General features: G+C 30.0%; 1 protein-coding gene across 1 annotated transcript; it reads right to left on the minus strand.

Moving 5' to 3' along the window:
• Positions 1-757: 757 nt before the first annotated feature.
• On the minus strand, positions 758-3,440 carry LOC110640789 (putative receptor-like protein kinase At1g80870). The gene has a single exon (XM_021792280.2). It carries the CDS (start codon positions 3,125-3,127, stop codon positions 974-976), a length of 2,154 nt encoding a protein of 717 aa, XP_021647972.2. The 5' UTR covers positions 3,128-3,440; the 3' UTR covers positions 758-973.
• Between the last annotated feature and the right edge of the window lie 12,424 nt (positions 3,441-15,864).

Consider the following 15,864-nt stretch of genomic DNA (forward strand, 5'->3'; position numbering starts at 1 on the left):
ACAACAATAATACTTTAGGTAAAAGTATAGATGACTTTAATTAGTGGGTAATTTATATTAGCCCCCTAAAGACTTTATCATGTCATGCAAATAGCTTTAATATGATTGAGACATGTCTGGTTCCTGAGGCCAGCCTAAATTCAAGGAAGAATCATACAAGGAACGATGAAGAACTACAATAATTGCAATGGTTTTTTTTTTTTAATGTGGGATCAGGAGTGTTGACCATTACCCTTAAATATGGTATTTTCAAAAGCTGCACATGTAATATCCATTAGTTAACAAGCCTATCCAGAGTCTATTTTGGTACTTTGATTGCATTTTCTTCATTTGCTTGGACCTTCTCACCATCTAAAAATAGAAAGGGAATTGTTCCAGCTACATTTAGTTTCCTCTTTCTGAAGAAAACAAAAGCAAAAGCAAAAGGGTATATCCCAAAAATGTTTTTGTGGAAGCTGAATTATTGAAGAAAGCAAAATTACTGGCTTTATTTTCATATATCAACATCTTAGCTATATGTATGTACTCTTTGTTTTACAACTAATTGACCTGGAAAACTCAACAAATACCAACAGTTGCAGCAGAAACTTTGTCTGTGGTTAATTGTTGCAAATGAAGAGACAAACCAGCATCTGCCCAGTTTATTTTTCATGTCCTAATTCCTGAATCATCATTGTAATGAAGTGAGCTGCATGAGTAATGCAATTGTAAACATGATTTTTGAGCCATTACTATTAGCAAGTTGCAACCATTTAGAGGCAAAGAAAGTAGAAATCAGTTTGTCTTATTTACATATATAGATACAGCAAAGTAAACCTCATAGTATTAGTACACTCGTACACCCTCACTCTCCATGTGTTTTATCAGATTCCAGCTTCCAATCATCTCTCCTATAAGGCACTCGGCCAAAACCCCAAATACGTACGATATGACGAAAAGAAGAAAACAAATGAAGAATATGTACCAAACTTAGCTACTCTGCACTGGATTTCTGTCTTCTCCGTGACCTACTAAACAATTTAGATGGTGGAGAGGGAGAAAACTCGAATGGCAGAGATGGAAGATCCATATCCCCTTTCAAAATCTTTAAAATTTCTCCAATATCTGGTCTCAATTCAGGCATCTTCTGCAAGCAACTCAAAGCCAAGTTGATGCACATGCTTGCCTGTTCTTTATTGTAGTCATCCTTCAATCTCTCATCTACAAGTTCTAAGATGTTCCCAGCTTGAGCTAGGTGCCTACACCAACTTATCAAATTTGCTTTCTCAAGCTTCATGGGTGAAGCAAGAACATGTAATGGCCTTCTACCAGACACGATCACAAGAACCAAAACTCCTAAACTGTATATATCGGCCTTCTCCATCAAGTACCCACAACCACCATATTCTGGTGCCACATAACACAGAGTGCCTCTCATGCTTGTTGTGCTGCTTAACTCACGACTAAAAAGATCCCCACTCCACATATCACTTCCTGAAGAACGCACATTCTTTTTCTTCCACCCTCGTCTGAAACTAAACTCCCCATTTTGATCAGAGTCATTTAGAGTCTGCTCTCCAGATTTGTTTCGCCTCAGGAAGTGAAACCGGCGACTCAGATGAAAATGTGGAGTTTTAAGCTTTTTCTTCCACTTGGTTTCAAGATTCTTCAGCTTAGTACCTTTCTTACTAATCTCATCCAAGTGCTCTTCTTTCCACCACTCTTGCATCTTTCTATTCTTCTTTCTACGATTCTTCCTCCCCCTTGAATCTTTCTTCTCAAATTCTTTTATGCAAATTTCAAACCCCAATTCATGTAACTGAGGTTCACTGGCATCTTCTAACTTGTCCAATGGGGCTGAACGATTCAATTCTGTTCTTTCAGGAGTACTTTTCTTTTCTTCATCCCAATCAGGATTCGCCGAAGGGCAAATCTGGCTCCCTATCCACTCCATAACATAATCTTTACTACACAATTCACCACTTCCATCCTGTCTCCACCACCAATCCTTTCCCCATTTTTTTGTACCAGTGGAATCATCAACAACAGACGAACCATTAAAATTTAACTCTTTACTATGATCAATACTACAAGGCTCATCATCATAAGGCACAAACTTGCAATTCCAATCATCACCACCAATATCCAAACCAGAGACTTCCTTCCCTTTCCCATTTTCTACCTTAACATCACTCTCACTCACAATGTTGGCATTATAATTGAAAGAATTCATATTCAAAGCTCTAACATTATAACATGTTCTACTATTTTTTGAGGAAGAAGAAGCTTGTAAAGCAAGAGCGAAATCTACCTCTTGACAAGTCTCCACAGGAGTACCAATTGCTGGAGTCTCTGAGGTCAAGTTTCCTGAAAGATCCTGACTCTTCCACAGTTCTTGACTCTTTCCCAAGTCTTGGCTAAACAAATCCACTCCAAACTCACCCTCCACCTTAATTCTTGATAACCCGAAATCTGAAATCTTGGCTCTAAAATCAAAATCAAGCAAAACATTGCTTGGCTTAATATCCCCATGAACCACTGGTGGATCACATCCAAGGTGCAAAAACTCAAGTGCTCTTGCAACATCAAGAATAACACTGAATCTTCTGTCCCAACTCAGGCTCAAATGCCCCTCCCCAAATAGCAATTCTTGCAAACTTTTATTTGGCATGTACTCATAGATAAGCAAGCGCTTATTCCTTTCAAAACAGTATCCCAATAAAGTAACCAAGAAAGGTGATCTTAACCCACCAAGAATGTGCAACTCATTTTGGAACTCTCTCTCTGATTGTAAAGAGAGAGTATCAAGCCTCTTGATAGCATATAGCTTCCCATCCCTTGCAATGCCTCTAAAGACAGTACCAGAACCACCTTTGCCAATAATATTATCATCATCAAAATCATTGGTAGCAACCTTCAGCTCTTTGTAAGAAAATCTCTGGAGCTTTAGAGGAGTACCAGAGTCAAAAGGGATGGTTCTTGAGCGATTTACAAGAGAATACCAAAGATGGTAAAGAAAGTAGACAATTGTAAAGATAATCACCAGAGAGGCAGAGATTGTGAGTGTCAAGAACAAGATTCTGGTCTTAGTGATAAAACCAGGTTTATGATGGTAAAAATAACTCGGAGATAAGGGCCTTGAAGGCATGGTTTTGGTACCTTTTAGCTTATTCTCTTCCTGGGTTATCGAGGGTATTGCAGTTTCTGGCCTTAGAATTTGGTGAAGAAAAATATGTTAATGGGATTTTCTTTTCCCTTTTCTTTTTTCCTCCTTTTTCTTTTTCTTTTGAAGATTCATTCTCAATTCTTGCAATCTGTATCCGATGTTGTAGATTGCTTTACAGTTGGATAATTGATAATTTTGTTGAGGACTGTGTTGTTGACATAATATGTTGATGATGATTATTTAGAGCAGTGATTAACTAGGAAAAAGAATGAAGATTAGAAAAAGAAGGGTGGGGTGTGGAGGGTCCCAAGGCTCTTTTGACTAAAGAGAATTTTTGCAGGGGCTGAAGGAAAAAAAAAATGAAGAAAACGGAGAGAACATTGATTACTGTGATACTGGTGGAAGAAGCGGTGGTAATTCTTTTCTTTTCAACGAGGGATTTTCACACTCACGCGCCATTTGTGGCGCGTTTGACCACGTGTTGTTGTTTGGACATTACTCTTTAAATTATTACTATTTATAAATTATGCCTTTTTTTAAGTATAAATAGGTATATTGAAATTTGAAATTTTATAGTTTTAAATAAAAATAAAATAAATTTTTAATAAATATGTAAAAATATTTTTTACAAAAAATTCAAATCAATTTTATTATTTTCAAACCACAATTCTATATTGAGCTAATAGCAGCCACATGCCAATTTAATTTAATATTAAAATTAACTCTTGCATTTAAATATTTTTTTTTATCTAAAATTATTTATCATATTTATAAAATACTAAAGAGTATAATTATTTTTTTTCTAATTTTCTCTTTTATTTTTATTATAAAAATAAAAGAGAAAATTAAAAAAAATAATTATATGAGATAAAGAATAATTTAATTGAGTACTAATTTTTTTTTTATAAAAATAAAATTGTCTAATTATTTTCTTGATCATTATATAAAATTTAAATATAATAAATAAAAATAACTGAAAGAAATATTTTTTAACTTTAATTTGATTACATAAGCCGGTTTTTAATTTTAATTTGATATTAAACTCAATTTAATTTTAAATTTTGATTTAATTTGAGTTTTTTAAAAATTCAATTTAAATTAAATGAAAATATCAATTTTGATCTAATCAATGGTTAAAAATATCTTTAAATATTATTAAAAGTTAATTATCTAAATGAATTATTTAAAATTAAAATCTGAAAAGTATTTTAAAATTAACATATTCAAAAAAATTGTTTATAGTTTAGAAATTTTTATAACGAAAAGGCTATTAATATTTAAATTATAAACTTTTATTTTACAAGATAAATATTTAAATATAAAATTATTAAAATAATAATAAAATGATAAAAAAAATAGAAATTTATTATAAAGGAAACATGATTTAACATTAAAAAATAAAAGCAAATCTCTTAATAAAAACCCTAGAGAATAAAAGAAATAATAAAATAAAAGTAGATGTATTAATAATAAATTTGAGTTTATTGAAATTAAATTAAAACAAAAAGAGTTATCACTAATTAATTGCGTTAATTTAAAATTAAATTAAATTTAAAATGAAAAAGTCTATAGAAGCAAAGGAAATCTCAAATTAATTAATTTTTTTAATAAACCACAATTTATTGGACTAAATCTAATTCTACTTACTTGAGAAAACTCATTATGAAAGTAAAACATTCCCAACAGGTTAAATTAATTATTTTTAACATAGAATTCTTTACAAACCTTGACCAGTTAGCTTAGATTTCTCTATGAAAAACTCATATAATTGAGAAATATTCAAAGTTTCATAATAACATTATGAGCATGATTAAGAGTATTAAATGAGTGATGTTTACAGGCTTGAATTAATGCTCCTGTTCCAAGTCAACTGAATGCTATTAATTGGAAAATCTGGTTCAAATGCAAAGGAGTCCACTATCCCAATGTCTTGGAAGTGAATTTTAAGCAAAGAACATGGAAAAAAAAATTCCAAAAAATAATTAATGGAAAAAACAGAGCATTGGATGGCAACTATTACCAAATACCAAACCCTTTTTCTTTTTCTTTTAATATCTTGCTGGTAAGTTGTTCTTTTGAAGCAATTCCTGGTAGTTGTAAGGTTCCAGCCCAGAAGGGTTGATTAATTTTTTTTCAAAAATATATATTTATAATATATATTTTTTAATTTTAATGGACTAGTTATAGCTGATAAATTATATAATAGGAGGTAGTAATCTTTTTTTTTTTTATAAATATGAATAATTTTAAAATAGATAAATGAAGAAATTCGAACTCGATATCTTTTAGAAATACCACTCAAACTCTTGACTACTCTGATTGGCATAAATTCTCTTAATTTTTTAATTAAAAAAGAGAATAGTTTTGGTTTTATGAGTTCTCAACTCCATTTGAGTTTATAATATTATTAGTTTGATTAAAAATTGAGAAATTCATATCCAGATTTAAAATCAATGTAATTTTAAATAATTAATAATGGGATATAGATCAAATTGTTTGACTCCTAGGTCGGCTTTGAACATTTCAATAATCTCTTATTATTATTATTATTATTATTATTATTATTATTATTATTATTATTATTATTGTTATTATGATAAAATAGCAAATGCAAATTGAATGATTAGGTGAATCATCTAATAAAAACAAAATTGGCAAGAGAAATATAAAACACAAGATTATGGACTCAAAGAAGCTAAGGCATACAAGCATTTCCTATTGTGGCCAATTTCTTTCAATAATGGCCTTTTTTTTTTATCAATTTACTTTTAATAATGGCTTTAATGAGTATATAAAAGCTAAACCACATGAACCCTCCTCATAAACTTTGAACCCAAAATCTCCATTTGATTATGCATCATGGGATAGAGACAGAAAGAGCTTGACTTGATTGCACATAACTATTTGCCATAATTATTTGAGGTTAAAATATAGATGCTCATGTGATCACCAAATCAAATGCATGTGTGCATTGATTGATTAGTGTAAATTTGGATTATATGTATATGTGATAATGTGGCTTAATTATATATAATATCATCTTTTAATATTAAATTTAAAATTTATTATTTTTTAATTTTAATCTGTACAAAATAATTAAGCATTTGAGAAAATCTTAACTAGGAATTTCTTTTAATTCATATTTAATATTGGCTTAATGAGAAAAAATCCTAAACTTTACATTTTTTTTTATAAATTTATCTTATTCTTTTAATGTTATTAATTCTAGCCCAAGCTATGTTAACATTGATATTGATTTTCTTATTTAGTAATTTAAAATTAAAATATACATATAAAGATTTTTAAACTATTTTAATAAGAAAAATATATAATTTCACTATTTACCAATTATGATGATAAAAAGTATTATTTTTTGCAATTGTTCTTTCTAAAAATATTAATTTTTTTAGTTATTACAAAGAAATTAATAAAAAAGATAAAAATAAAAAAAATTACAGTTATCAACCTTCAAATAAGCAAAAGAAATATTTTTAATATGTTAATTGATATTAATAAATTAGGTTAATATTGATAAGAATAAAAAAATTTGAGATTAAATTAAAAAAATTATAAAATTTGGAATTTTTTTTGTCATTATTTAATATTATTATTTGAACAATTATCCAAAAGTTTTATTGAAAAAATATTTGTTAAAAATTTTAAATTTAAATTTTAGTTTAACATATTTTAATTATAATAATAAAATTTCAATAAATTTTAAAAATAATTTTTTAGAAAAATATTTTCAACCTCAATATTAATGAGACTCTTAATATAAAACGCAAAAATTAATTCAAAACATCAATTAATAAGATTAATTTCTCTTTTAGATTAGTACTTAAAAAAATCATAAAAGAATAAAAAAAGAAGAAAAAGACAAAAGACTTACCTACCTAGGAACATGGGTGGATAATTGAAAGTGGGAATGGTCCTAATGCAAGGACAAAGAATATTGGTGACATTTAATATTTGATGACATGTGAATCCTCCAACTCCTTTGTGTGTCTAAATTCATTACACAAGATGAAGATTTGAAGGTTTTGCTCCAAAAAGGAGTGTGGGTTAGATATATGGAGATGAAAAGCATAAACAATCATATGTGGGATAAATTTATATTTATTATCTTCTACAAGTTAAAAGTATAGGGGTAGGAAGGGTATCCCAAGTCAAAAAGAGTCTACAAACTCCTAAAGGTTTAGAGTAGATATTACATATCTTTAAAGGTGGATTTATTCTACAAAAGAGAGATTAATTAATTTTTTTTTCCTTAAATAACTCTTATATATTTGTATATTTGTTTAAATTCAATCATTATAAATTTAAGTATTTGAGAATCTATTATAATAACAAGAAATCAATTAACCTTATATATGGGGCAAATTATTGTATATTTATAATACATGTACATATTCACCTACAAAAATATAAGTTTCATCTTCTTAAAGTTAAGACTTAACTACTTTTATATAAGTATTCAGCACACTATTTTTTAATGTACAAAATCTATCATATAATTTATTTATATATTTACCCTAATCTTTTTTTTTTAAATTTATTACTATATATCATTCACTTACAAGAAACTTTAACAATAATCAATATAATTTAAACTCAAAATGGAGTGCATCAAAAATCAAATTCTTAATTGCTATGTCCATTTTTCATGGGCATAAATTTTTTTATTAAAAAGGAGAAAGATTTGAGGTTATGGGAGCATGCATTGTAGATATTGTGAGAATGGTGTGTTTAGAGTTTTGGGTAGCTTTTGTGTGGTAGTGGGTTGTGGGGTCTCTCCACCAACAGGAAGTTGAGATTTCATATTGAAGCATTGGATACTTGTTTTAATTTGCTTTTTTATTTGCATTGATATTTTTGTATTTTTCCCTGTTCTGAACTTTCCAGCTTTATTATGCATGTGTATTGTTGTGCATGTGCTTTGATAATTTATAGGGCCCTTTAATCATAAACTAATGGCCAATAATAGTTTTAACCCCCAAATAAAAATTGAACTAATTAAATAAAAAAAATAAATAACTAATTTAGTTTTTTTATTTTAAAATAAAAATAAAAATAATATAATATTTTTTATATCTTATTGTTATGAATATGTAAATATAAAATTCTCACATAAAAAAAAAATAAAATGAGTGAGAAATACATAAATAAGAAAAACTCATAAATTCATTATATGAGTTAAAAATAATATCAAATTATAAATATATTCTCTTATTAAACTCATAAAAAAAAATCTCCTTGAATGCTTTGAACTCCCTATATCTTTTAACACTTACAAATATATTTAATTTTGAATCAAATCAATCAAATTACAAAGAATGCTATGGATGACTTGCAAAGGAGGGATGAGTTTCTTTGCTCCAACAATAACAACTTTCCAATTTTCTTTTTGTTTTAAAGCTTTCCACTTTTAAAATGATAAGTAAATTGAGACTACTTTTGAAAAGACAATTAATCATTTTTTTTAATTAAAAATTGTCAACTGATTAGTTAAATAATATGTGTCCATTAATCTGTTACCATACATACAAACTTTACTAATGTTTTTATTCATTGCTTTTCCATTTGAAATACACAAATTAAAAAGCTGTCTATCCCATCTATAAATAAGGCAATTATATGCAGCTACCAGACAAAATCACTATCATCTCAATTACATATTCCTAATCAACTTTTCAGAAAGGTTGCAATCTGTTGGAGATAAGTTCATCTACTTTACTATTTCTAAATGATTTTAAGTTTACATTCAATTAAAAGACAATAAACACCACTTTAATTTTATAAATAATGATGAAAAAGTTTTGTACTCCACTTTCATTTAAGTATATTTATATGAGAGTAAATTTAATAATTACACATAATTAAAAAAAATTAATGTATATTTTTCATAATTATTATATGTATTAATTATGTATGTATATAACTAAGATTTTTATTCTTTAAATCTGATTTATCATAAACTTAGAATTTAAAATTTATATTAGTATTCATATATTTAAATCTTAAATTCATGGTGGACCGAGTCTATATAAGAATTTTCAACAGATCCATTTCATAATTTGTCTATCAAATTATTATAATCTGCAGAGAAAAAAAAAATCTCACATTATGTATTTTTAATTAGTTTAGTAATAAGTATGTTTTTTGTTTTTTTAGATTTCATTGTTTATGCCATGAATTTATTGTATAAGTGTAACGTCCTCACCAAAGGTAGTCATTTCGATGACTAATAATTAAAATGTCTGGAACTACACTTAAACTATAGTGAGGAGGCATAAATTAATGAAATAAATATTAAAAAAAAATGTAGGAAAAATTTTGAGAAAATAAAATAAAATTTAGAGAATTTATTTATTTGGTACAAAAATAAAATAAAAATAATCCGATGAGCACCATGAAAGGCATTTTGGTCATTTCACCCCTAGAGGTGAATTTTGACTTAAATGTCAAATTAAAATTTGAAAATAGAATAATTAACATAAATTAATTTTATGAATTTGAATTTGAAAAATGAGAAGAGAAAGAAGAAGAAAAGAAAAGAAAAGGAAAGAAAAGAAAAGGAAAGAAAAGAAAAGAAAGGAAATAGATTTATGAAATTTAAAAAAAAAAAATAAAGTACACATAAATGTATATAAATAGACACAAGAAGACAAAACCTCACCAACCATTCTTCTTCCTCTTCTCTCTTTCTCCTTGTCGTTCCCTTGCTCTCTCCCTCCCCACCATTGTTATCAAGCTTAAAGCTTGATTTCCCAAGCTTTCACTCACCAAAACCCATAGACCAAGGAAGCTTTAGATACCCATAAGAAGAAGAAAGATTAAAGTTTGAAGTGGGTCACAAGAGGTTAGTGCACTAATCCCTCTTCTTCTCTTTATTAAACATGAAAAACATGTTTAGCTAAGCATAAATACCATTAAAACAAAAAGAAAATCTAGAGGAAAGAACCCTTGAATTTTTGGCAGCCATGGAACTTGAAATTTATTGCTTTTAAGTGATGAAAAATGGTTCTATGAGAATGTGTAATTAGTTGAAATATTTGGGTGTTTGATTGTGTAGTGTTTGTGTAAATTTGAAACTTTGAAAACTAGAGTTTGTGTAAATGTTGAGGACTTTGTGTAAAATGTTGAAATTGATCTATTGGGATGAGATTGTTGCTTATAGAAGTGTATTGCATGCAAATTGAAGTAAGGAAGTTGGAGGAGGTTGAGTTTTGGAAGTGTCAATTTTCTGCAGGTTGTGTTTGTTGAGGGCAGTGTACATTTTAGGCCATAAATAAAATTGTGTGACCCCAATTGGTATGAGGCCAATTGGAGGTGAAACTAGACCCAAAATAGTCCATTTTCCATGAAGAAATCATGCCCAAATTCTGTCCAAAACTTGACCTAAATACTACCCAAATTCGGATTTCCTGCAACTCCAGAAAATGACCAAATGAACAGTACGTGTTCATTTGGTGATAACTCTCTATACTGGTCCAAATGACCTAAAATTTTAACCATGGAAAGTTTAGACATAGGGCTACACTTTTCATGAAGACCACTTAACCCAGTTTTGCCTTTAACCAATTCAAATTGTTAGCACAAATTGGGTCACTGAAACTGCCAACCCAGAAAATGACCAAATGAACAGTACGTGTTCATTTGGTCATAACTCTCTCTATACTGGTCCAAATGACCTAAAATTTTAACCATGGAAAGTTTAGACATAGGGCTACACTTTTTATGAAGACCACTTAACCCAGTTTTGCCTTTAACCAATTCAAATTATTAGCACAAGTTGGGTCACTGAAACTGCCAACCCAGAAAATGACCAAATGAACAGTACGTGTTCATTTGGTCATAACTCTCTCTATACTGGTCCAAATGACCTAAAATTTTAACCATGGAAAGTTTAGACATAGGGCTACACTTTTTATGAAGACCACTTAACCCAGTTTTGCCTTTAACCAATTCAAATTGTTAGCACAAGTTGGGTCACTGAAACTGCCAACCCAGAAAATGTCCCAAAATACTATTCCTTTGGTATTTTGACCATAACTTGAGTTCTATAACCCCAAACTCAGTGATTCAAAAACTGAAATTCAAGTTTAAACATAGAGGAGCAATTGTTATGAAGGAATTGTGACTAAATAGACATCCCAACCTAGTCAAATTCCTAGATAAAGATAACACATCAACATGAACCTAAAGGAAGGTTCATGGGAAAAATGCTATATATGATAATTAAAATTCTCATAAGGATAATTAAATATTAAAAATGATATGAATATGTAAATTGGGACTAATGTCCTATTAATATGAAATTAATGGTACCAGTGAACAGTACTAGAAAATAGTAACAGTGAATAGTGCTAAAATAATTAAAAATGTTTAATTGCCCATAGTATACCTAGACTTATTTATTTAGTTTGGATAAATTGGTATACCAATTAGGGACCACAGATAGCGATCGCTTATAGAGTAAATCATGAACCGACAATATATGTCCGATATGATTGTTCTACGTGCTATATGCCTACTGCCATTGTGCCTACTTTATTTCTGGCTTTACAAGCCCGTGAAGGTCTCGTGCGCCTCGTGGATGTATCTGTGGTAGACATATGGCTGTCTAACCCGTATACTCCCGTGTATCCAGCTTTTATAATTTGTTATAGGTTTCTTGGGCATTGATAATAATTAATTAATACTGAATATACAATAAGTAAACAGGAAAGACCCCAATAATTTTAATTGATTCTAAAGTGTAATAAAAAAAATGTAAAAGACCCAGAATTTATGATTTGTAAATATTATTTCAATTGTTTAATTATTATTATTATAAATTATGCACCACTAAGCGTTATGCTTAGCGCGTTGGTTTTCCATCGCGTAGGTACTGAAGATCAGTATTCGGACGAGTTCCGGATCCGCCATCGATCGAGTCACCTCATCAGTCTTTTGTATTTTGGTAGGGCCCATGTGTAGACTAGTATTTTGGTTCATTATGTCTAGTCATGATGTAATTACTAGTTTATGATGTATTTTGTTTTGGACTTGAAATGAAAACTTATAATTTATTATCTATAAATTTCCATATGAATGCAATAGATGACACTTCATTTTGAGATCTCATAAATAGTTGTGAATGATATGATAAAAGAAAATATGATATGGAAATATATGAGATGACTATGAATATGTTAACACGTGATAGTGGAACCCACCAGATGCTAATAAAGCAGAGGAGGATCTGTCCGGGTCTCCACAGAAATAAGATATATATATATATATATATATAAAAAATTCTACACATAAATTACCTGATTTAAATGACATTAAAATTTACAATAGACATGACAAGACAAGATAGGGTGCTCCGGCATCGAATGTGGCACTTCTTGCTCGGCTATATAATAGACGGGTAAGGGGCGTCACATTTAGTGGTATCAGACCGAGCGCGTTCCTGAAGTCGGAATCGGCAAAGGTAAACCCGAACCTTGCTTTTTCGTAATTTTCTAGTGCTTAAATAGGATTAAAAATTCATAAAATATTCGTGGTAGCTTAGAAAATTACGATTCTTTTTGCAATAGCTTAGTAATATTTCTAAGGACCGCGGGGCAGAGTTTTATAATTTTTAGAGCTTATTTGAGCAGTTTTTGCAAAAATGATCAATTATAAGGACTAAATTGAAATTTTACATATTGTGATGAATGATTGATTTGATGGGCCTACCCTGTGTGATGTGATTGAGTTGTGGATATATGGATTGTGGATACAGTAGTGTGTTTTGAGCCCTTTTGCAGGTTGGGTAGGTCCTAGGTATAGGGGAGACTCTGCCGGATTTTTGGCACGACTTAGGACATATTGGGTCTTTTCTTGATTTGTATTGGGTCATTTGTATTAAATAATTGTAATATAATTGTCAGGTGAGAGCCTTCTTTCTTTCGCCCACCGCCAAAAATGATTGCGCCAAGTCTGTGAGTAAAATATTAATTTTAATTGTAATTTCGATATTATTATATGTTCAAGCATGCCCATGCATCACTTATATGCATATATTTATGTAGTTAAACTCTAGGCACGATTTATGTTGCATTCATAACTGTTAGCGTGCCATGGATGTTGTTGTGGTAATTTAGAGCAGTGTGCGTGCGTTGGCGTGCGTGTGATGTGGTGTGGACTACGGATAGGACGGGTAGATACGGCTTGAGATCTTCGCTGGGACCCGGTCCTTCGGTGTAGACACGGCTTGAGTTCTTCGTTGGGACCCCGATTTGGTTATTAAGTGGAAGTCCGAGTTCTTGTTGGATTTAAGAGAGCTGTATAGGGGATCAGCTCCCATATATTATGATTGATGTTACAGGGTGCGTGAGTGCTCCAAATTTACCTTTTTGATGTTATGATGTGAAAATGTTGTTGATGTTGCATTTCACTCTACATGGTGCATTAGTTTTAGATAGTTATAGAGATTATGGTTAAAATTGATATTTTACTCTCTGAGTCGAACGCTCACTCCTGTTCAATATTTTTCCAGGCCACAGGAGGATATTTTTGAGGTTAACCTGCTTCCTTTCCTCGCAGGTTGTTTATCAATATTTGTGTAATTTTATTTACTCCTAGAATTTTCGCATGTGTTAGAAATGTTTATTTGATTTGGGTCTGTAAACTAAATTATTATTGTGGACCTGTAAAATTATTATATGCATGTTTGATGGACTAGATGAGGGAGCTGAGCTCCCATTTATCATTATGATGATATGAGTATGTGGAGGGTGAGCTGAGCTCTCCAATGGATTGTTTATTGTGTTTACAGGTCGGGTGAGTCAAAAACTCTCCGTTGGTAGGTTCATTTTATGGCCGGACTCTGTCCTGTTGGTTTCTTGAAATTGGGCCCAAATGGGCCTTAGAGTTGGGTAAATGAATAGTTAAGGCTTACTACGGGCCTCGGGGGTTTTAGGCTGGCCCAGGTCTTAGTGCCGGTCCGGCCCATAGGTTGGGTCATGACAATAAGTCTTTATTATATTGTTAGTTCTAGCTCATAACATATTTGATATCACTAATTGTTCATGTTTTGATTAGATTCAACCAGCTGAATCAACTGCAGTGCATGGTAATTTTTATACCTTATTTCTAAATTTTGTTATGTATTTTATTTTTATCTCTTAATTTTAATTTTTTATTAAAAAATTTTTAAATTTTAATTTTATTTCAAAAAAATCTTTTCAACTTATTATAGCAAATTTCCGAGTTAAAAAAAAAAAACTGAAATTGCTTATTTATCTCCTTTCCTCTCACACTCAAAAAATACTAATGCTGGAAAGGAGGATTTTCTCTTTACTATAAAGTGCTGAAGCTGTATTTGTATAAGTCACACTATAATTTAGAAGGTTTTTTTAATTTAGAAATCTATTATTACATATTAAAGAGATTTTTTATAAAATAAAATTAAAATTTAGAAATTTTTTTAATAACAAACTAAAATTTAAAAAACAGAAGTAAAATATGAATTAAAAAGGGGAAGGTCATAAAAATACCCCTTGTCATGTATGCATATCTCTTAAAAAAAATTTGGAGTTAATCGGTTTTTAAAATTTGAAAGCATTTTGGTTGGGTTGACAACTTATATTTCTACAAAGCAACATATATCGTGATTTTAATTGAATAATAATAAAGGATTAGAACAAGATTAAACAAAGCATGGCAATCTTTAAAATGATTTTGCATAGAGCTTCGGTGCACCGATAAGATGAAAGGCCAGGGAAGGAGGGATCCATTTCACCGAGAGCAAGATGATCCAGCCAACTTGTTCCATTCTTGTGATTCAAGGTGAGAAAGGTCCATTCAAGTTGTTTCGTGTTTCGGTTCCACTACGAGCAAGTCCAGCAGGCTTTTTCGTTTCAATGAGACCAAGGTCCGGTCAATTGTTCCTTGCTTGTGGAGTACCGAGACTCGGGTCAGTCATGTTGCTGTTCAGGGGGAGTAAGGTCGAGTCAATTGTGTCATGCTTGCATTTGGTCGAGTCAATGGAAATAAGGGTTTAATAATAATAATAATAATAATAATAATAATAATATATAGTTTGTATTTTTTTTAATTTTTCCTTTATTTGCAAAGTTATTAATTTTATAATTGTATTTGCAAAAATATAATATGTTCAAAATAAAAAGTAATTAAAAATTGGATAATTAAAATAATCAATTATATTATCATCATCATCATTATTATTATTATTATTATTATTATTATTATTATTATTATTATTTTAAAAGAATATCAATAATTAATATTAATATGGGATAGAAAGGAATTAAGAGCAAATATTCTTAATTCAGTATATATAAATGTTGTGTGACCGTTATAACGGTTTTAGCTTTGCAATCTCTCCCTCCTCTTTCCTCTCCCCCTCATTCTAATCTCTCTCTTCACATCTCATTCGCTGAGGCGTATTATTTTTCCCCTCTGCAGACTCAAAAGTCCATTAATCGTGGAACTTGAAGCTAAACTATTATCGCTGTAAGTTCATTAACCGTTTTCATTATATTTCCTATTTCCTTGAAATCTTGCAGCTGAGTTTCAATATCCCCTCTCCATTTTTTTTGCCTTTTGATTTTTCTTCATCATATTTCATGGATGATTCTTTCATGGGTTCTGATGTGTTCGTGTGTATATATCTTTTTTGTGAAAATATTTGAATTTTGCCAATGCCATCATGAGACTGGAATTTT

This window comes from Hevea brasiliensis, chromosome 1 (assembly GCF_030052815.1).
Source record: "Hevea brasiliensis isolate MT/VB/25A 57/8 chromosome 1, ASM3005281v1, whole genome shotgun sequence".
Classification (NCBI taxonomy): domain Eukaryota; kingdom Viridiplantae; phylum Streptophyta; class Magnoliopsida; order Malpighiales; family Euphorbiaceae; genus Hevea; species Hevea brasiliensis.

Bases quoted from the DNA above. Each gene is read 5' to 3' on its own strand.
- LOC110640789 (XM_021792280.2), bottom strand. From the start codon at position 3,127: ATGCCTTCAAGGCCCTTATCTCCGAGTTATTTTTACCATCATAAACCT.